Source organism: Trichomonas vaginalis, chromosome V (assembly GCF_026262505.1).
Source record: "Trichomonas vaginalis G3 chromosome V, whole genome shotgun sequence".
Lineage (NCBI taxonomy): Eukaryota > Parabasalia > Trichomonadida > Trichomonadidae > Trichomonas > Trichomonas vaginalis.
Window position 1 is genome coordinate 3,363,501 of NC_067207.1, and position 20,818 is coordinate 3,384,318.

General features: G+C 32.3%; 11 protein-coding genes across 11 annotated transcripts, besides 5 other annotated features; 8 read left to right on the plus strand and 3 right to left on the minus strand.

Annotated features, from left to right (window-relative positions):
• Positions 1-137: 137 nt before the first annotated feature.
• TVAGG3_0271670 (guanyl-nucleotide exchange factor protein) lies at positions 138-2,882 on the plus strand (the record flags this gene model as incomplete). Its single annotated transcript, XM_001580898.1, has 1 exon — positions 138-2,882. One exon carries the CDS (start codon positions 138-140, stop codon positions 2,880-2,882), a length of 2,745 nt encoding a protein of 914 aa, XP_001580948.1.
• Positions 2,883-3,212: 330 nt separating this feature from the next.
• On the plus strand, positions 3,213-5,028 carry TVAGG3_0271680 (uncharacterized protein; the record flags this gene model as incomplete). The annotated part of the gene is made up of 1 exon (XM_001580899.1): positions 3,548-4,906. One exon carries the CDS (start codon positions 3,548-3,550, stop codon positions 4,904-4,906), a length of 1,359 nt encoding a protein of 452 aa, XP_001580949.1.
• A 43-nt stretch (positions 5,029-5,071) lies between these two features.
• Positions 5,072-5,909: a mobile genetic element.
• Positions 5,072-5,909: a terminal%2Cinverted (terminal inverted repeat of Banshee-A1 transposon ID:TVAGG3_0271690).
• A 242-nt stretch (positions 5,910-6,151) lies between these two features.
• Positions 6,152-7,123: a mobile genetic element.
• A 399-nt stretch (positions 7,124-7,522) lies between these two features.
• Positions 7,523-8,362: a mobile genetic element.
• Positions 7,523-8,362: a terminal%2Cinverted (terminal inverted repeat of Banshee-A1 transposon ID:TVAGG3_0271710).
• Position 8,363: 1 nt separating this feature from the next.
• Positions 8,364-9,920, plus strand: TVAGG3_0271720 (spectrin binding; the record flags this gene model as incomplete). The annotated part of the gene is made up of 1 exon (XM_001580900.1): positions 8,795-9,475. The coding sequence occupies one exon, from the start codon at positions 8,795-8,797 to the stop codon at positions 9,473-9,475; it is 681 nt and encodes a 226-aa protein (XP_001580950.1).
• Positions 9,921-10,199: 279 nt separating this feature from the next.
• TVAGG3_0271730 (prefoldin family) lies at positions 10,200-11,073 on the plus strand (the record flags this gene model as incomplete). The annotated part of the gene is made up of 1 exon (XM_001580901.2): positions 10,369-10,743. The coding sequence occupies one exon, from the start codon at positions 10,369-10,371 to the stop codon at positions 10,741-10,743; it is 375 nt and encodes a 124-aa protein (XP_001580951.1).
• Positions 11,074-11,262: 189 nt separating this feature from the next.
• On the plus strand, positions 11,263-12,946 carry TVAGG3_0271740 (glycosyltransferase 61 family; the record flags this gene model as incomplete). Its single annotated transcript, XM_001580902.1, has 1 exon — positions 11,585-12,889. One exon carries the CDS (start codon positions 11,585-11,587, stop codon positions 12,887-12,889), a length of 1,305 nt encoding a protein of 434 aa, XP_001580952.1.
• Positions 12,947-13,440: 494 nt separating this feature from the next.
• TVAGG3_0271750 (uncharacterized protein) lies at positions 13,441-14,204 on the plus strand (the record flags this gene model as incomplete). Its single annotated transcript, XM_001580903.1, has 1 exon — positions 13,441-14,136. One exon carries the CDS (start codon positions 13,441-13,443, stop codon positions 14,134-14,136), a length of 696 nt encoding a protein of 231 aa, XP_001580953.1.
• An 804-nt stretch (positions 14,205-15,008) lies between these two features.
• On the plus strand, positions 15,009-15,932 carry TVAGG3_0271760 (transcription-initiator DNA-binding domain ibd family; the record flags this gene model as incomplete). The annotated part of the gene is made up of 1 exon (XM_001580904.2): positions 15,013-15,672. The coding sequence occupies one exon, from the start codon at positions 15,013-15,015 to the stop codon at positions 15,670-15,672; it is 660 nt and encodes a 219-aa protein (XP_001580954.1).
• A 71-nt stretch (positions 15,933-16,003) lies between these two features.
• Positions 16,004-16,944, minus strand: TVAGG3_0271770 (HMG-box family; the record flags this gene model as incomplete). The annotated part of the gene is made up of 1 exon (XM_001580905.1): positions 16,248-16,652. One exon carries the CDS (start codon positions 16,650-16,652, stop codon positions 16,248-16,250), a length of 405 nt encoding a protein of 134 aa, XP_001580955.1.
• A 589-nt stretch (positions 16,945-17,533) lies between these two features.
• On the minus strand, positions 17,534-18,797 carry TVAGG3_0271780 (histidine acid phosphatase; the record flags this gene model as incomplete). The annotated part of the gene is made up of 1 exon (XM_001580906.1): positions 17,613-18,797. The coding sequence occupies one exon, from the start codon at positions 18,795-18,797 to the stop codon at positions 17,613-17,615; it is 1,185 nt and encodes a 394-aa protein (XP_001580956.1).
• Positions 18,798-19,043: 246 nt separating this feature from the next.
• Positions 19,044-19,638, plus strand: TVAGG3_0271790 (Rab5-interacting protein C20ORF24 family; the record flags this gene model as incomplete). Its single annotated transcript, XM_001580907.2, has 1 exon — positions 19,111-19,467. The coding sequence occupies one exon, from the start codon at positions 19,111-19,113 to the stop codon at positions 19,465-19,467; it is 357 nt and encodes a 118-aa protein (XP_001580957.1).
• Positions 19,639-19,720: 82 nt separating this feature from the next.
• On the minus strand, positions 19,721-20,201 carry TVAGG3_0271800 (actin binding; the record flags this gene model as incomplete). The annotated part of the gene is made up of 1 exon (XM_001580908.2): positions 19,746-20,174. One exon carries the CDS (start codon positions 20,172-20,174, stop codon positions 19,746-19,748), a length of 429 nt encoding a protein of 142 aa, XP_001580958.1.
• Positions 20,202-20,818: the final 617 nt, after the last annotated feature.

Sequence of the window (20,818 nt, forward strand, 5' to 3'; positions counted from 1 at the left end):
CTGATTTTCCTATTGAAACAATCTCTTTATGATATGAGTATTCTAAATATTAACTCAAAATTCCTCAATCTCCTCTATGATTCTTTTTTTCACTTCACAAATCGATGTAAAGTTGTCAATTTTTTTTAATCTCACGAATGGATCAACTGTCAACTCGGGACCTTATTGAGCGATATAAAACCACGTGTGATCAATGCCAAGTGTATATCGAAGGTAAATACAGAGAACTCAATCAGCTTAAAGAAAGATACTCTGTTCGCCCGGATATTACTGAAATTTTTAATCAAAATGTAAAATTACGGCAACTCCATGAACTAGCTCTATCAGTTAAGAAAGATACTATTAACAAATTTAAAGGCCAAGGACAACAGAATACAGAAAAATCCCAAGATCTTCAAGTTAAAAATCTTATTTTAACCATCAATGCAGCTAGAACTGTTTATGTACGCCACCAAAATATCCTTAAGTCAATTGAAGCCCTTAATGAGCAAAAGCAGATGTTATTAGACAAAAAAGACGAAGGTCTTACTCGTCTCCAGCGAGCAAGAGTCTGGGCTAAGAATACTGAAGAAATTCGTGAAAACGACCTTCTGAATGTCATCAAACAGCAGAAAAACCTTGTCAAAGAAGTAGAAGATGCCAGTAAAAAATCGAAAGCCGAATTTGTTGAAATCAGTAAGGATTCTCGATCCAACCTTTCATGCTACAATGATTTGCAGCTCCTTACTACTCAATACGAAAAAATTACTGCTCAAATTCAAGCGTCCATGAGAAATACCCCAGCCCCTGATCCACAATCGACACAAGGACAATGGACCAATTACACGGATAATCTCATGATCTCCCTTAACACTCGATTAGACCAATATACCCAAATATTAAGAACCTCATTCCAACTTGACCATTTGCAAAGCCAGAACGACACTTTATATCATCTTTTCCAAGACATATTCGACTATTACAACGACTGCTACAGTAAAGTGTCCAATCTTATCAGCCAAGCCCAGAGTTATCAGAAATCTTGCGACACCTTCACTACCCAGTACAAAAACGATAGTGAGAAACTCCAATCCGACAAGAATGAGCTTGAAAACATCATAAAAGAAAGAGATGACATGAAGAAAGAGCTCGAAACCACACAATTACGGTTAAAGAACACTCTTAACGAGAAGAGCCGTATCGAAAAAGGTTCCTCTAATGAAGACATCCAACTCCATAACGAATACATTGATCTCAAGAAGAAATACGAAATTACGGCCAAAGAAAAAGAAGAAGAAAACAGGAATGCCGAAATTCTTGGAGCTGCATCTGTTCAATCCAAAGCAATCTTTGAGGCTTACTCGAATAGAAAGGCATTTCCTACAGCTGTTCAAGATGCACAAAGAGATTTCTCTGAATTGATGAAAGTTCAGACAGTACAAGTCATGGAAATGTCGAAGAAAATAACATCAGGACGCAACGATTCATCCAATGAGCTCAAATCCATATTCAGTGAAATCCGAAAGAAAATCAAGATCGAAGAGAACAAGTCCGACCAATTTACCAATCCACAACTGCGCAAATACAAAATCGAGGATGCCAAATTCACCGAAAACGGCGACAAAGTTCTCATCGAGTGGGCAACCATCAAATTCTTCACCGCTCTCCTGTTCATCACTGATAACATGGAGCCTGGCTACAACACACTCCATATCTTCACTTGGCACAACGCCAAGATCGAGCCTATCATCATTCTCAAGCTTTTCGAAGAGATGCTGATCAATGCACACAACGGCAAACCATTGATGGACGGATTGCCTGTTGCCAAAGAGAACTACGTTGCTTCTTTGACTAACAACTATTTGCAGAAATGGGTTGCGATGTTTCCAGAAGACTTTGTTACACTTGTTGATGATGGAAGTCTCAAAGGTATATATGGTTACATCAGAGAGTTCTGCAATGCCGATGAAACAAAAGAATCAATTGATTCCGTTCTTAAGAAGCCAAAGGAACAATTACGTACATCGAAGGAATTGAAGCCTGTTGAAAAAGTTGAGAAGAAATTCGGAACAGCGGAATATCTTGATGACATAAAGATAGAACCGCTCAAACACACATTGGCATTTACTGCTGATTCATTGACAATTGCTAATCACATCATGTACCACGAACTAGCAATCTTCAACAACATAAACTATAAGGAATTCGTTGCTTGCGGATGGGCAAACAAAACAAATCCAGAAGCAATTGCTCCTAACCTTGTAACAATCGCTAAGAGATTCAACAAATTATCACAGTATATACAATATTCTCTTGTTCATTACACAAAGAGAGATCCAAAGGCAACAGCAATAATCATGGCTCAATGGATTTTGGTCATGCAAAAGTGCTCAGAAATCAGAAACTTCCATGGTCTTTTCGTTATCGATTCCGCTCTTTCTGCTCCACCAGTTACACGTCTACACGGTTGCTGGGATGCTCTGAAGGATGTACAAGTCAAGGACTCGAATCAGAGCATGAAAGAACTCTACGATTCCCTTTCTTCCATCTGTTCTCCACTTCGTAAGTTCAAGAACTACAAGGCGGAGATCAACAACGAAAATAAGACAAAGCCGGAGATGGCATTGCCTTTCATGGGTCCCTGGTTAACTGATATGGCATTCATCAAGGATGGTAACCCTAAGTCAAAGAATGACAATGGTTTCGAAAAACTCAACATCACAATGCACAGAGCCTATTGGGTCGCGTGCTCTTTCTTGAAGAAAGACTGGGGTACAGAGAGATCTTTCCAGATAAACGACGAAATTTTAAAGATGGTGGAAGATCTAAATACAGATACTTCTTTCACAGATTCAGATTTAATCAACATGTCTCTTGAATGCGAACCTGATCGTAAGAAATAAAATTAATTTTTTTTTATTTTATTTTATTTATTCTATATAGGTACGGGAAAAAGGTGTATTCACCCCCCAAAATTAGGGAAGGAAAGGGTTTTTTGGAACTTTGATTATACCAATAATATTCATATTTTATACATATACTATGGTATAAAATTTAGGGTCATATCTTTATTATTTACTGACCAAATAAAAATTTATATGTACGTTAAAAGACGATAAAATTTTTTATTTTTGAAATATAAAATTCGATTTTCTCAAGAACCAACAAAGAAACATTCACAAAATTTTAATAATAATATAAGTATAATATTTACTATTTATTGGTGTTATTATCTTTTTCTAAAAACTTTTCCTTCCCCTATTTTGGGGGGCGAATACACCTTTTTCCCGTACCTATAAATCTTTTTTTTTACTTTTATTTTTATTTGTTTGTTTGAAGTATTGAAAATTAACCCTTACTCATTTGAAATTCGCTCTCTCTTCGATTGAAGTATTACTTAATTATTGACAAAAATTTAAACATCGCAAAAGTTTTAAATGTAATGCAGAATGTAAAAATGATTCTTACTTAGTTCTGATCCCGATTTTGTTATTATTATTCTATTGGCGCATCGCACCGATAAAATATTAGGAGCAAGAATAAAAAAGTGACAAGTACAATGAATCTTATGAATCCTTCTGAAGCTCCCCCTGTTCAACAACTTTCAGATGCAATTATTACTGGTATCAAAAATGATGACCCTTCTGTAATAGATATATCAGTATTTGAAAGGAACGATTCGATAAAAATGACGAGCTATGAGTACAATATCATCAAATACGATGCTATTAAATGCATGTCGAAGGTTAAAAACTATATCGTTAGGCATTCAATAAATTCTGCCGCTTTTCAACTTTGTATTTCAAAAAGAATGTCCTATCTTCTTTTAGACTGCCATGGAGTTAGTTATTGGGGATATCCTGTTACTTTTGATACCCTTATTGACTTAAAGAAAAACACAAATGTTAATTTTGGTCCAGAATTTTACCTTACGGAGCTTTCTTTCTTGATTTCTCAAAACGACATTAGAGGTGTATCTTATATTCTTGATACTATTGCTTCTTTTATGGATATTTCAGGCTCTCTTTCACAAAATATCAAAGACATTTCTCCTGATATGTTTTTATACTTACTTTCAAGAGGTATCCACAATGGTCCACCTGTTGTTCCTTCATCCTTCTTAGAACAAAACTTAATTGATTTAATCGACAAATTAATCAACGAATACCACTTTATTCTTGACTTCAGTGCCCTTGGAATGAAGTCAATTAGTAATATGATCAAAAACAACGCGTTCGAAGCTACAAAAATGGTAATTCAATACGGAGCTGCAGATAAGTACATTTCTGCCATTCTAAACGAATGTGCGTTGTTTAACTGTGATGAGATGCTTCAGATGGTCATAAACGAAGCAAGCAGTAAGTTTTCGCCCGGATGTGCAAATAAATCTTTGATTTCGGCCGCAAAGCTCGGGAGAACCTCCATATTTAGAAAGCTTCTCATTCCATCTGCGATAGACCTAAAGACGGTCGAAGAAGCAAGAAAAGAAGCTTTGGATGGAGGATTTGTCGATATCGTGAAGATTATTGATACAGAGCTTCCAGAAGGAATTCCAGAAGAAACATTTAAGTTCGGCGGTGAATCTGATGGCGAATACGGCTCGAAATTGATAAATTCAGAAATGGATTCAAATTCAAACATTTCAAGAAGAATGATGCAGATGGGTGATGAAGCCCCTGATGATCTGGACAACCTTGACTTCAATGATGAAGGTTACCAGATGGAAAACGTCGCATTTGCAAATGGAAACTTTGGTCAGCCTCCTTTTGGAAATGGAGACTTCAGACAACAGCCATTTGGAAATGGACAGATGGGTAACATGCCTCAGATGTCATTTAACCCTGGAAATGCTGGAAATGACTTGGATAATCTCGAATTCGAGAAAAGTGACGATGATGACCTTATTATTCATGATGATGAGTTGTAAAATATTTTTTGTTATTCATTGGTAAATATATGTTTATATCTTGGTTTTACATAAAACCCAATGTTGGAAATTTTTTAAGTGACATTGAATGTTTTAAAGTACTAATTCTACATCAATGCTTTGCAGCTCACAATTCTTAATTTGCAAGCGATATTATCAAAATTGTTATAGACCGAAAATAGATTTTTTCGGTTTTCTCTTCAAATAATTGAAAGAATGATACTATTATAGGTTTATTATATTATATAGCATATAATCATGCTATAGCCGAAAATTATAAGTTTTGAGAAGATTGAATATAACACAAATAAATTTGAATGTAAGTTAAATTGCTTGTTGTTTTTAATAGCTATTTAATGAGAAATCCAATATTGCAAAATTCAAATTGAATGATTGAAAGAACAGAAAAAGTCATTCTTTTCAATTTCGAATTTGTTTCATTGTATTTAGAATTATATGGCAAATAAGATATTTAAACTTGATTTTTGAAGGAAAATTCACAAAATTGAATAAATTCAAATAATTTTTATTCAAAAATAAACTAGTTATTTGAGTTTAATACTAATTATCTATTCAAACTACAAAGTTTGTAATTTAAAATATTTTGTGAGATCAGATTGAATTAATTCAAGGTTCTTTTCAATTAATATTAATGACCATATTACGCATTTTCGAACATTCTAAACCAAATATATAAAAATGGGAGACGAATGTTAAATTTGCTAGACATGGGGGAGTTGTCTGCAAAGTTTTAGCTCTTATCTCTAACAAAAAATTAATTTTTAAAAAAATGACCGAATACGTTTCACAGCGAGAAAAAAATAAAAGGCAAGATAGAATTTTCTAGACATAAAGAAGTTGTTTACCGAGTTTTAGCTCTTATCTCTAACAAAAAATTAATTTTTAAAAAAATGACCGAATACGTTTCACAGCGAGAAAAAAATAAAAGGCAAGATAGAATTTTCTAGACATAAAGAAGTTGTTTACCGAGTTTTAGCTCTTATCTCTAACAAAAAATTAATTTTTAAAAAAATGACCGAATACGTTTCACAGCGAGAAAAAAATAAAACTGTACACTGATTTTCATTTTCATTTCCAGTCACTTTACTTATTATTTTTTCTTTTTTTCATTTTAATTATAAATTATTTCGTATTACGTTTATTTACGTTACCATTTTCTTTATTCTTTTGAATTCCATACTAGACACTTATAGAATATTTTGATTGTTAACGTACTTCATTAGAATGAATCCTTACAAAGGGTATGTCGATCGAATTTACCTAATTGGTATTTCCAATCAGATTGAAGAAGGTAAAATGACATGGGAAGAAGCTTGCACCCATGTTCCCATCGCCCCAACCCTTCAATCAAATGATTTCAAATATTTAGATGTTTCAAAATCTTTTTTACAAAATCAATTTAGCTTACAGAATATCCCATTGCCTAAAGGCAAGAAAGGTCGTAGGGTCAATCCCTACGACCAAATCAAAGCTCTTGCTGTGATACATGACCACTGGGCCTTTCCCTGTGGTCAAACAAAACAATGGAAACGTTTGAAATTACAACAAATTGATGTATCTTATAGAGAAGTACGCAGATACTTCAAAGAAAATCATTTCACCAAGACGCGATTAGAGCATGCCGGGCCAGAAACAGCAGTAAGATATTGGGCGCTTTCACCCAATCTTATCTGGCACGCAGATGTTCATTATTTTAGGGGTGTTCGTGGCCAATATATTTATGGCATAATCGACGATTTTAGCCGCAAAGTCCTAGCGTATATACAAATACCAGATATGCTGGCAGCGACGACAGCGAACGTTGCGGCTTCCGCCTTCATTGAATTTGGCGCCCCTTATTGTTTCTGGACCGACAACGGTTCAGAAAATAGGGGCGCCTTTCAAGATCTACTTGATCTTTGGGGCGTCCAATGGCGGCATACAGACTCTCATTCTCCCTACCAAAATGGGAAGATTGAGAGATTCTGGCCGCCATTGAAGCGCTGCCAAAGCATTCAGGCTATTCCTGCCTTTATTTGGGAGTACAATAATAACACACCGCATGAAGATCTCCCAATTAATCCATTAACCGGAACAAATTACACGCCAAATCAAATGTATCAGCTGAAACCGAAATACACAAATGCAGATACAGAAAGGTTGTGGCAAATATGGGATACAGATACAGGCATGACCGCTGTTGACACATTCACAGCGTAATAATAAACATAATTTTTTAATTTCATTTTTAACAAGTTTTTTTAAATGTATGTAATGAATAATTCATTAGAATATGATAATGCACATTGTAACAGAATAGAACAATCACCAAATTTTTTTTGAAATTAAAAAATAAAAGTAAAAAGTATAAAGTAATCTAACCAAAAAAGATATTTAAAAGAATTTTGGAAAAAACAGAATAAGGATAATGATATTATTTTAGATACACAATCGATGTATTGAAGAATAATCCGGTAAAATGATGATATAAAATTAGATTATTTTACAAGTAGCTAAAAGAATAAAACTATAATATAAAATAAATGAAGTTTAATGAAACAATAAAGGTTAAATAAATAATAAAGATTTTTATTTTATATCAGTATTGAGAAGAAGTAACAGCTGACACTTGGAAGACAACTTCTTTATGTCTAGAAAATTCTATCTTGCCTTTTATTTTTTTCTCGCTGTGAAACGTATTCGGTCATTTTTTTAAAAATTAATTTTTTGTTAGAGATAAGAGCTAAAACTCGGTAAACAACTTCTTTATGTCTAGAAAATTCTATCTTGCCTTTTATTTTTTTCTCGCTGTGAAACGTATTCGGTCATTTTTTTTAAAAATTAATTTTTTGTTAGAGATAAGAGCTAAAACTTTGCAGACAACTCCCCCATGTCTAGCAAATTTAACATTCGTCTCCCATTTTTATATATTTGGTTTAGAATGTTCGAAAATGCGTAATATGGTCATTAATATTAATTGAAAAGAACCTTGAATTAATTCAATCTGATCTCACAAAATATTTTAAATTACAAACTTTGTAGTTTGAATAGATAATTAGTATTAAACTCAAATAACTAGTTTATTTTTGAATAAAAATTATTTGAATTTATTCAATTTTGTGAATTTTCCTTCAAAAATCAAGTTTAAATATCTTATTTGCCATATAATTCTAAATACAATGAAACAAATTCGAAATTGAAAAGAATGACTTTTTCTGTTCTTTCAATCATTCAATTTGAATTTTGCAATATTGGATTTCTCATTAAATAGCTATTAAAAACAACAAGCAATTTAACTTACATTCAAATTTATTTGTGTTATATTCAATCTTCTCAAAACTTATAATTTTCGGCTATAGCATGATTATATGCTATATAATATAATAAACCTATAATAGTATCATTCTTTCAATTATTTGAAGAGAAAACCGAAAAAATCTATTTTCGGTCTATAACAGCGATATTATCAAAATTCGTTTTGAAATGAAATTTTATTGATATAATTTCATAATCATATAAGAATGAGAGCATTTTCAGTCTAATTTTCGATTTTAATTTTTTTTCAGATTTTTTGTAAAGTTACGATATTTCAAAAATCGAATCAGTGGATGAATCTGAATTTCGAATACATTGCTGCTCATATCAGTGATTATATTGAAAACGAAAACTTTTTTGATACATTCGATATGGAGGCTATCAAAACAATCATGAAATATTCACGTTTGACAGCTGATCAGTACGTTACTCTTCTCAAACAGTCTTCACCGACTCTTAGTTCCAAAGAATTATATATCAGTACACGAAAAGCAAATGTTACTATCGAAAATATTGAAGAAGTCATTTCAATTCTTACCTTCGTCAAAAAGTACATGAAATTCCACATATTTGATGGAATCATTGATTTTCTCAAAGAAAACGACAAACACATGGGTGATTCTACAGAAGAAATCAAAAAAACCTCAAACAGAAATAAAAACATTACAAAATCAAATACAAAATGTTTCCAAAGAAACTACAGTCACTCGAACTAATGAATCTCACAACTATTCTGAAGAATTTTTAACCAGAATCTCATTACTTAAGAAAATTAATGATTTTGAAATTGTTTACGAATTCTTTGAAGAACTTTCTTCTGAAGATAATCACGAAATGATTTCAAAGGCTTGTGAAGAAGGTCTTTGGTTAAAAAAGACAAAATTGGATGTAATGAATGTACTTCATGTTGCAAGTGAAAAAAGAAATCTTAAACTTGTCAAATCACTCATTGAATGTGGCTGTGATAAAGAAACAAAGAATGAATATGGATGGACTCCACTCATTTATGCATCATATTATAGTCATCTTGAAGTTGTCAAATATCTTATCTCAGTTGGAGCTGATAAAGAAGCAAAGTTTGGTAATGGAAATAATCCACTCATTTGGGCATCAAGAAAAGGTCATCTTGAAGTTGTCAAATATCTTATCTCAGTTGGAGCTGATAAATATGCATGGGATAATGATGTAAAAACAGCACTCTCATATGCAAATAGTAATGTCAGAGATTATCTAAATTCTATTGGAGCCAAGTAACATAATCTAATCTGATTGGATAATTATATTAAAATTAACAATATTCTTATTTCCAATATATTTTTCATATGAATATTGTTTGTTCTTCATTTAAAGTTACCATAAATTGATGTTATGCAATATCGAGTATTTCTCATAACTTCATTTTTAGTAAAGATATTAATGATATTGAAATATATATTAGTAGAGTATAGACAAAAGTTTTTATTTCGATGATATTGAAGTCTTGAAAACTTCCAGTATACAGAAAACTACTTCGCAATTTTCGAACTTGTTTCACATGAATTTAATTTTAATGACAATAAATTAATTAATATTAAGATTAATTTAATATTTCTCATTGGCACATTTATATATATATATATAGCATTTCTATTCTGAAGTCCCAGGAAATGCAATAAAAAGATGGCTTTTAACAAGACTGCCATGGAGAATTTCATAATGGCAAAGGTTCAAAAGCGGGTTGCCTTAATTTTTTTATTATTTAAAAAATTACAGAGTGTGCGAAATATGTTTCTCAATGATTACAAGTATAGTCTGTAAAAAATATTTTTAATGAATAGTTCGAAGGTATATAGATTGCAATATCATTGAGATTCTAAACATATCATTTTCAATGGATTTTGTATTTGATATTTTAAATCTAATTAGAAATAATAGATTATGCTATATTAGGTTTACATGATCTCTCATAGACCTGATTGAAATTCAAAGATATCAAATGAAAAATCATATAAAAGAGTGAAATTTCCAAAGCGGGTTATATGCGTGTCATTACCATAGAGGTGTAGAGTTACTATGTTGTATTGACAAGGTCAATTCGTGTAGTCATTATATCTTCAAATTAAATAGCCGTTGAAAAATATGTCACTTTTTGGTCCGGCTACATTGAAATGACTGTCAGAAGAGAGTTCCCAGAAGAGCAGAAAAAGCAGTATTATAAGCTCTGTGCAGAAGACGATCGCCTTGGTGACAACCTTGCCAAGTTTTCTGCCCAATTAGAACTCGAATTACGCCAACGCCGTACAAAATATCTCACACGTCACGAAATTAGCAAACTCAATCCTTCAGTTCCAGTATATCAATCATGCGGAAAAGCTTTTATTCTTGATACAGTTCCAAATACATTAACAACACTTCGTTCTGATCTTGCTCAGGCTGATAAGCATATTTTAATGATTAAGAAGACTGGTATACATATCCAGGCTCAACAAGCTCAAATTAAGGGTCAAATTAATGAGCTTTTAAGATCTGTCTTAAACAAATAAACAACTTTATATTATTGTTGGCAACAAAGCGCTGTTTACCTGAGTTCATTATTTTCTTTTCATTGTCTATACAAAATAAATTAATTTTGAAACTGCGTTATAAACTTAACCATTTTGACTTGCTTCTTGTGTTTATTCGTAATACCTAGCAGATGTGCAGAAATAAAACTTATTAAGACTAATATTTATGAAATATATTAATAATTTTGTCATATCATTAAACTAATGTGTTCCGGCACCTTACTTGATGAACTAATTATATTTGTGGATTCTAGAAACTATACACACAAAAGAAAATTATAGTTTCCTCTGAGATAAAGAGCAATAATAAATATATGCGCATGATGTCATATTTATCCTAGGCTTGTAGGATTAACGTAATAAAATGACTTGATTTCAGCTCTGAAAAAAAAACTCACATTATTGGATGATGACTTTTTATCATTTACATCATCTAACATCATTTCATTGAGAAAAAGTAAGAATAAAGGTAAAAAAAATTAAGTTATTGAGTGATCATTGCGATTTGCATATAAATCTATTCTAATGCAATGTTATTAGTTATTTATTGATAGTTGATATGAGTTTTCTACTTTATTCTTCATTTGTTTCATTGTTTGTCTTTGATTTTTCACTTCGATTAGCGAACGTTTGTGATACTATAACAAATGTTGAAACATTCAATGACACAATAGTAGTTCATCATATCGGCCAAATAAATTCGAATATATCTTCATATTTTTCTCTCAAAACATCTTATCAAGGGCAAAATATCTTCTTTCCTACAAATACAGCAGATGTTTCTATAATAAATGAAACAGCTTTTCATTTAGACTTCTTTATGCCATTCATCGCAAACTACAAAGCGACATTAAAATGCGGCCAAGAAAGAAAATTCAAAATTTCACTCAACACAACCGAATTCGTTCAGTCTAATTACTCAAGATTCAAGTGTCATAACAAATTCTACGAAACACGTTGGTGTGAAGGAAAAAATATCGGATTTATCAATAAAAACTTCACATTTTACAGTAAAGCAGAGATAAACTTTGATAAACCATTCCTTGTACCGGGTCCTAGAGCTCCTCCTTTCGATAAAATAGACGAAAGATGGAATGGCGAACCAATTATCATGAAAACACTTTATAATGACACAATTCCTATAATAAGAGGTAATTCATATGTTTACGGCACGTTTTGGAACGAGCAGATGCTTTGGCACTCTATTTTCGACTTCATTGTCCCATTTTTGACATTCACCAAATATTTTACAAAAGACAACCGCGAAAACCGAACAATTTTTGTTCACCATTACGGTGACCTTGAATTTTCTGAGTATTTACAAACAATTGGTGAAATCAAAATTCTTGAACGCGAAAATGACTTTTTAATGGAACATTGCTATGTAGGTATAGACAAATTCGAAGATAATCCATACGACAATCGTCCTTTTGATGATTCTATATCATTTTCATACAATTTTTTAAGATCAGATTATAATAATCTTCGAAATCAAACTCTTTTGCTTAATAATGTTTCATTACTAGGTTTTGGTATCAATAACAAGCCATTGGTATTAATTATCGATCGAAATACCTCGAAACGAAACATTACAAATCAAAATGAATTTTATTTAACAATTAAAAAAATTTTTAATGATTGTGAAGTTATCAACATCAATCTTGATCATATGCATCCGCGAGATCAGTTGTATTACTTTGCACGATGTAGTTTTGTTATTGGTGTTCATGGAAGTGGATTAACAAATGTTGTTTTCATGAATAATTATTGTTCAAAACGAAAGACACATTTGTTAGAAATTCTTCCACTTAATTATAGTTGTAGAAACTGGTTTAATGTTGCTTGTAACTATTCTGGAGTTAGATATCACAAGATAATGTCGAATCAAACTATTCATGAAGATTATAATACTAAAAACTGTCGAAAATATTCATATAAATGTTCAACATCATCATGTCATGACATTTTGAGAGATCAGGACATCACTGTTCCTATCCACGAATTTGAAGAAATTCTCAATGAAATTCACAATGAAATCAAAGATTCTGAAACATTTAATGAGTTTGGAGTTGTCCCAATTTACCGAGAGAATGATGAAATAGAAGAAATAGATGATGATCTATAAAAGATTTAGAGAATGCTTACACCAACTTGATAAATTAAACATTATTTTTCTTTCCCATTTTAATACTCTATTTTATGTGAAAAATTGATGATGACTTTAATCATATATATATGAAACAGCTAACTTATAAGTAGGGTGATATATTTTTTGAGTCTGATAAGTGATATCAGCACTATGACATATAAGTTTCATTCAGTCTATAAATCGAAATCTACCTATAGGAATTTGAAGGAAAAAAATAGTCTAAATTGTCTTTAACACTTCATTATGGAATTTATTTCAGTACGAATGATAGAAACCCTTGTTTTTCCATCTAATCCAAAATTTGTTTTCATTTAAATCTTTGTATAACTTGACGTTAGACATATTCTGAATCTAATTTCTCTATTATAATAGAAGATATTTCTTTTGGAAGAACTAGAGAAATCAACAAGAAGTCATAAAAAAGTAATATTCAGTATGAGTGAATGTGAAATGGAGAAAAGCTTCGATGTGATAATTTTTATAAAATCTTCGCTACACGCCGATAATATAAAAAGTGACAAATTAGAATGTTAGCCGCATTGTTCTCCATTGGATCATCAAAGTCAATTTCCGATGTTTTATTGGGAAGATGGTCAGGAGGCACAGTTTTTTCAACTGGCACTCCCCAATTCCAAAATTTAGATTTCAATCTAACTTATCAATCAATCAAGAATTACATTATTACTGAATACGAAGGAAACCCACTATACATCAATTTAAGTTTCGTTGACTTATCTGGAAATATTACATATGACGAAAAAATTTACGATTTCAATTTGACACAAACATCACCACCTCTTATTTCTTCTGATATTCAAGTAGGTGATCACAAAGTTCATGTTTCATTTTGCTCACATACAGTTATCAAAATTTTAATTTTATACCCAGATGGAAATTCCGAAACAGTTATTATAAAGAAGCCCAAAGAAAGTATAATTTTCCAATCCATGTGGTTTATAATCATGTCTGTTGGTGGCGTTATTGTTTACCAACTTTATTCATTATTCCAATATTACATGAACAGAAAGAGAGCTCAGCTTGCAGCCAGTGTTGAAGAAGCTAAAGCTAAGCCTAAAGAAACAAACGAAAAAGAAAATGAAGAAGAAGACTACGATGAAGAAGAGGAAGAAGAAGAAACCAACGAAGAAAAGAAAGAAGAGGAGAATGTTGCTGATGAAAAGAAAGATGACGATAATGTTGTTAAGAGATCAACAAAACATTAAATTGTTGAAATTTTTCTTTCAAGTATTGTAATGCTTGTAAATAATAGACTTAAATGATATCTATATTTTGTTACCTAATTTGATTTATATTATTTAGCCAAAATTTATTGAGAAGATCTTGAGATTTCTAATGAGATGCAATGGTTTTCATATTAAAAAGATGTTGACCTTCCATATATTCTTCTTCGATGTTTTTTGTTTGGAAATGATATAAAAAAATTATGTTCAATATTTTATTTAGTGAATTGTCTCTTTACATCTATTCCATTATACTTGGGCTCGATTCTTTGAGAAAGGTAATGGTATTTAACCTTATTTGAGATTCTTATTTTTCATTTTTATTTCTTCTATGATATAATCTAAGATTAATATGATCGTAATGGTTCATTGTACCTCATTATGGCAAGTAATATCATATAATGCTGATATCTCATAATTCTGAGCAAAACAAGATAACGACCTAATTTGTCCACGCGTGGAAAAAGACCTGAAATGGGAAATCATATAATTGGATTGAGTAGATATTTTTATCCATAATTTCGTTTTGCCGGACAAAGAAATGTATTTTGAAATTTTGAAAAGGACAATCTTTTTGCTTTTAGTTCAAATTTCTTTCGTCTGTTCAGTGTAGAGATTTTGGATATTACCGAATTTTTATGAAAATACGTTGGCCCGTTCCTGTATACGTTTTTTAATATTTTGTACGTTTTTACGGACATGCGGCAGAATTTATATAATTTTAATCACTGTGTAATTACTAGTATAATTGATTGATAGTCTTTGTCAGAATCACGTTTAAATTTTCGCTTTTTTCTGAACTTTTGTAAATCATTCAAAAATCGACATTTTTTATTTGCTTGCTCAGCCAAAACAGCAATGCCAGAGACACCGACATATTGGGAACTTTTGAACAACTGCGATCAAGATACTTATCAAGATCTTCAAAAGAAACTCAGCTCTTCTGAGTGCAGAAACTGCAGAAACAAAAGACTTGATAATTTCAACGAAATGCTCGATGAAATTAAGACATATACCAACAAGTCTGATGGAGATGATTGGAAACGCTGCTTAGTTTGTGGTGTTTGCTTCCTCTCTGATGGTATCGCAATTAATACTCACCAGCTCAGTATTTTGATTGGTAAGTGCAAGAGCTCAATCAATGGATCCCTTCACAGACTTAAATACGTCCCCTTCCCCTGCAGTAATGCAGCCAGTCAGGAATTAGTTGGTTTAATTCCAAAGCTGAAGGTGAACTACTCTGAACTAAGACAGTGGACACTTAGAAAGAAGGGAATGATGACACCACAGCCAACAGTTCGTGAAACAAAGCCACTTCCAACCCCAATCTTCATTACACCGCAACCAAAACCAAAGGTTGAGCCACTTGTACCTCAAAATCCTGATGAAATCAAGACTGAAGATATCTTCTACGATGATCCGATTATGCTTCCTATGAACAGTTGGAATGACGAGTTCGAAATCTCAACTCCAACGACAAGCTATGAAAATTCGGTCTTCCTTGATGACTTCATTTGAGATGCCCATACCATTCCTACCTTCGCCAAGGCCTAGAATGAAAAATTTTGTCCGACCGAAATCCGTAATTTCATGGTTTCATGCATATAATGTTACTGCATTGGGATTTTCGGCTCATATCAATACACTATTGCTGATTTAAAGTCAAGCAAGCAATAAATTGTTTGCTGATTTCATCAAAGTCCAAACACCGGTTGTTTGGACCTTTGATTGTGATAGCAAGCAATTTCAAAATATAATAAATGTTATTTACAGAATAATTTTTAATTGTTTTATCTTGACATAAAGATATAGTTTTATTTTGTCAAAACTTTTCGTATAACAACCTCATTGGATAGCAAAAATAGGCTGTTTCATGGGAAATTCTGGTGGTTGTATTCAAAAATAAATTGAAGCAATCTAAAGCAAAGAATTACTAAAAATATTGGAATAGAAAATATATCGTCATCAATGGTATGTCTCATTGCAGAGGTCAAAACTCGCATAGCTCATTTTCTTTCCGAAAATAATAATTTCGTGAACGAAGATTATAGTCTTTCAATGGAGGGGATATGTTTCTTATCTTATATGAGTTGTTATTTTGTGGTCTTCTCAATCTTATAAGCTGGAATCGCAAGAACTTTTCCATCTGTTGATACAACTTGTAAATATATCTGGTCTCCTAGATTTGGCATGGTTTCTTGTTTCTTTGGTGAACTATTTCTATAGGCTTCGTTGTATTTTTGTTTTTGTTGATCACTTAAACTCTTCCACTCTTCAGCGAGTTGCTTGGTAATTTCACGACTTGTTGTCTGGGGATTCTGTGCGTGTAACTCTGTGCGTCTCTCTTGACAAAAAAGGAAGTAAGGGTTTGGCTTTTTCTTCCCTTTCTCTTTCGTACCTTTTCGTTGAGGTGAGAGAACGGGAGGAGGTACAGAAAATAAAGATCCTTGCGTAACAATTGAGAATCGATTGTTGCTACTTGATTTTGGTTGGTTCATTATTTGAATTCAGAAACCGAACTCATAGAAACTCCTATATAAGCTATGCTGGTCTTGACAGCTGTCTGGGTTTTTGACGCATGTGAATTTTGCTTCAGGAGTAAGTCACCTAGCTCCGGCATGATGAAATGAGATCCAAACGCAACAACGCGAAACAATTATTACCTAATTAATTTTGTCATAAACGTAATTTGTGTATGTTACTATTTATTATGCAGTATATTAGAGCATGATGTGCTGGTATGATGGTTTAAAACGTCTGATTTTATGGAGATTCTATCCAAACAAATTCCCGTATGAGTTCCGTGTGTTCTCAAAAATTGTGATATTTACAATCAATCATCGAATGAAATGCTAAAATCACTTTAAAAGAAACTAGTTGTATTGGAGATTCTGTATCGAGAGATATAATATCTATTGCTAAAAAAATTGAATGAAAAATCAAGAATTATAAAGTAATTCTGTAATACATTCTTCCACTGTATGATGTTGAAATAGAATTTCTTGTTGTTCTGAAGAATATTTAATAAATATCCCTGAAATGATCAAAATTAGCTTTAAACTCTGATTTTTGTGAGTTATTCTACAATACTCTATAAAGAATGTCTTTTTTAGTCTTGTAATATCTCCAAATTTTTTAGGAATTAAATTTTTTGATAAGAATACTCTAAAATCTGATTCTCATTTTTTTAATTTTAAAAAAAATTTGGAAAATTTAAGAATTAAAAGATGGTTTTACGTCAAAACAAATAAGCCATTCTTTATTATTAATCACATGAATTATAAATAACTATTTAAATTAATCAAATATCAATTAATTCTTAGAATATAATTTTAATTTTCAAGAAAATGGTATAACAGATTAAAAAGAGGGAATATAGTTACTTAATAAATAAACTTTTAATGAAACTATACTACTTATAACAGCTAAAAGCAGTGTTTGATGAAAACATTTTTCACTTAATTGGTTGGATACTCCTGAAGGCACCATTTAAGGTCACCACGTTTGGCCAATGCTTGTTTGAAGGCTGCATAATTGTTGGCGTTTTCATTTTTCATGAAATCGACACCCATTGGAATTCCGTTGAAAACAACTCTAAATAAGTACTTAGAGCCTTTCTGCCAGAGCTCAAGATCGAGGTGGGATCTGAACGGTGGTAATTTATCATCTGTAAAGCCAAGGCTTGTCAGTAAAGCAGCAATAGTAGTATCGTGAGCAGAGTATAGTCTGAATTTTGTAGACGATGGTTTCTTGGCGATGAAATCGTCAATGTCTGCGAAGATATGACGCCAAATTGGTGATGCAGCGACGGCTCTGTTAGTTCCGAAGAAGCCATAGCTGAAATAAGCAATATCCTTCAAAGCCTGAACTGTTTGCTCTTCGGTGAACTTTACGATTGGGATTTCTTGATCACTGCACATATATGAAGAAATCCAGTCACCAATAAACATCCAATTTGTATCATCGGCTGTAAGGTTGATTGCCTTATAGATATTATCATATAATGCCTTAGAACGGGCCATTCTATCTTTGAAAACTTGAGTTGCTGTGAAATCATCCCAAACTTTCTGAAGATCCGCACATCCACTGGCTGCTGGGTATAGGAACTCTCTGTAATCGGATCCGGTGATAATCTGAATATGCTCACCGGGTTTTGCTGGCGGATAGAATCCATTAAGGAAACTAACTGCTGATCTAAGACATCTTTCAACTTTGGAAGAGCGAACTGAAACTTGATCCTTATCGAAATATGGTGGTAAGAATTGAGTTTCGTTAACAAGCCACTTCCTATAGAAGTTTCCGAGCTCATAATGCATCTCCATTCCTTCAACGGTTAATTCTCCAGCTTCGCAGTTTGGTGTGAAAGGTGCATATTTTGGATCGATAACTCTTTGGAAACGACGACGAAATCCATTATAAGGACTGACATGCATACGAGGAGCAGATGCTTCGGAGTTATCGCAATTCCAAGTACCTGAAACATCCTTTGGAGTCCAAGAATCCATTGGTGTACGAATTCCGTGTCTTGTAACAACGCCAAGCCATGCTAATTTGTATCCAGATATTGGATCAGCATGTTTGAGCTCTGATCTGCAGGTAATCTCTGCTGATTTTATATGGAAAGAAAGAAGTCCTAAAATCATCTAAAAAGCGACACGTGAGAAAAGTGACAAATTGACAGATAGAAACAAATCATGATTTCTCTTTTAGATATCAAACATACAATAAGCGAAAATTTTAAATAACTTCTATTGTTGGAAAAATCTTGAAGAATTAAAATTTCATTTTGATAAGTTAGTGAGAATTTCAAAATTATATTAAAATTTGTTTTTTGTACACATAATTAATTCATATCCTTAAAAAATCAAATAAAATAGCAAGTTCGATTTAGGTTCTTTAATTTTTTTCGTATTTTGAATTAATTTGTAAATATTTTTTTTTCATCCTTGCAAATTAATGGCTCCAAAGTTAGAGAAAGAATCCCAAATTTCCATTGTCTCCCGTTTCTTGAAAGGCCAAGGAACATGGACTAAAGAAGATATCAAGATCGCTCTTTTCTGGATCAAGCTTCTCTTAGGTTTGGTTATTGGTATTTCTCTTGGTTTCCTCAGAATCAAAGGATTCTTAACAGGATTTGCAATTTTTGTTGGCGTTTCAGTTTTTCTATCACAGTATTGGGTTAACAACGTACTTAATGCACAAGACTTATTTGGTGAGAGAGATAGCCCAGTTATGGAAGGATTATTAAATGGCCTTGCATTAATGGTATTCACTTGGGCTTCAATTTATACAGTTTTAAATTATTCTAATTAGCTTTATTTTTATATAAACTATATTATTCGAAAGTACACAGGTATTGCTTTACCCATATCGAAACATCATTTTTGAATACTTTAAATAACAAATTACACCTTTGATAATAAAATGGCGTAATTAGGATAAAGTTTCCTGATAAATGTTATTTATATAGATTTTGTAGTGGCTAAGGTAACTCAAAGGTCATTGGTCAGATATTATGACATATTATGTGGTAACATTAATTTCGCCAGAATGAAAAAAGATTTAAGTTACATAAATATATATGAAATCATTTACTGGTTGTAGTGAGCACCACCAGCCTTGAAGAGGCGAGCGTTAATGTCCTCCATGTTGAGTTCATCTGGTGTGGAAGCATCAACAGAGATGGAAACCTGCTGGATGACGCGGAGGATATCAGCCTTGTGGACTGTAAGCTTTGTGCGGTGGATAAGGCGAACCTTCTCACCACAGTATGTAATGAAAACGAACTTGGAGCGAACAGAAAGTTCATCACCTGTTGTGCAGCGAAGGTAGCCGAAGCCACGGAATTTTTCGTTGAGGTGCTCCTTGAGCTCGTCGAGGCCACCTGTGCCCTTGCCGACAAGAGCGAAGACCTTGTCTGAGCCCTCAGCGTATGTGCAGAGGAGCCAGTTTGTGTCGACGTTGTCCTTGCGGACTTCCTCGTAAGCTTCACGAATTGCTGGGTCAGAGCAGTCGGCCATTTTGGATTGTGAGGTAAATGTAAATCGGACAAATCATGGTGTACAATGACTTTTTCAATGACACATTTATCGTTATAAATTGAAAGCGATTTTATTTCCATGAAAAGAATATAATATACTCAACGTATAATGAATATTATAGCTATTGTAATATTACAGTTTTATTTCAACTCCCACATTCAAAAAGATAAGTTATTAGTAAATCCAACCAGATACAATAAAGCTATATATTTTTCCATTTTACAAAAGTCTTCTCAAAACATCAGAATTTCAATTTTAAATATTTAGAAAATTTAATTTTTATCTAATCATTATTATTAATGTAATGCATAGATTCTAATTTTATAAAAATAATATACTAATGACAATGGTCGGGTGTCGAACTTGCATAATTGCCTAAAATTTGATTGAAAAAGGTGATATGGTTCAAAACAGCTTATTATGATAAACTTTTTGAATAATTTTATGGTGATTGCAAAAATAAAATTGTAAATAATTGTGAGTAAGTTTATCAGTTTTGAGTGAACAAATTGTAATCTGCTTTTTTATTGTATGCCTAAGGTTTATTAAGCTGGCATATTTTATCGCTACTTTGTAACCTTTTCAAAAAGTGAAGTAAACAAATTGATTCTACGATAAATCTT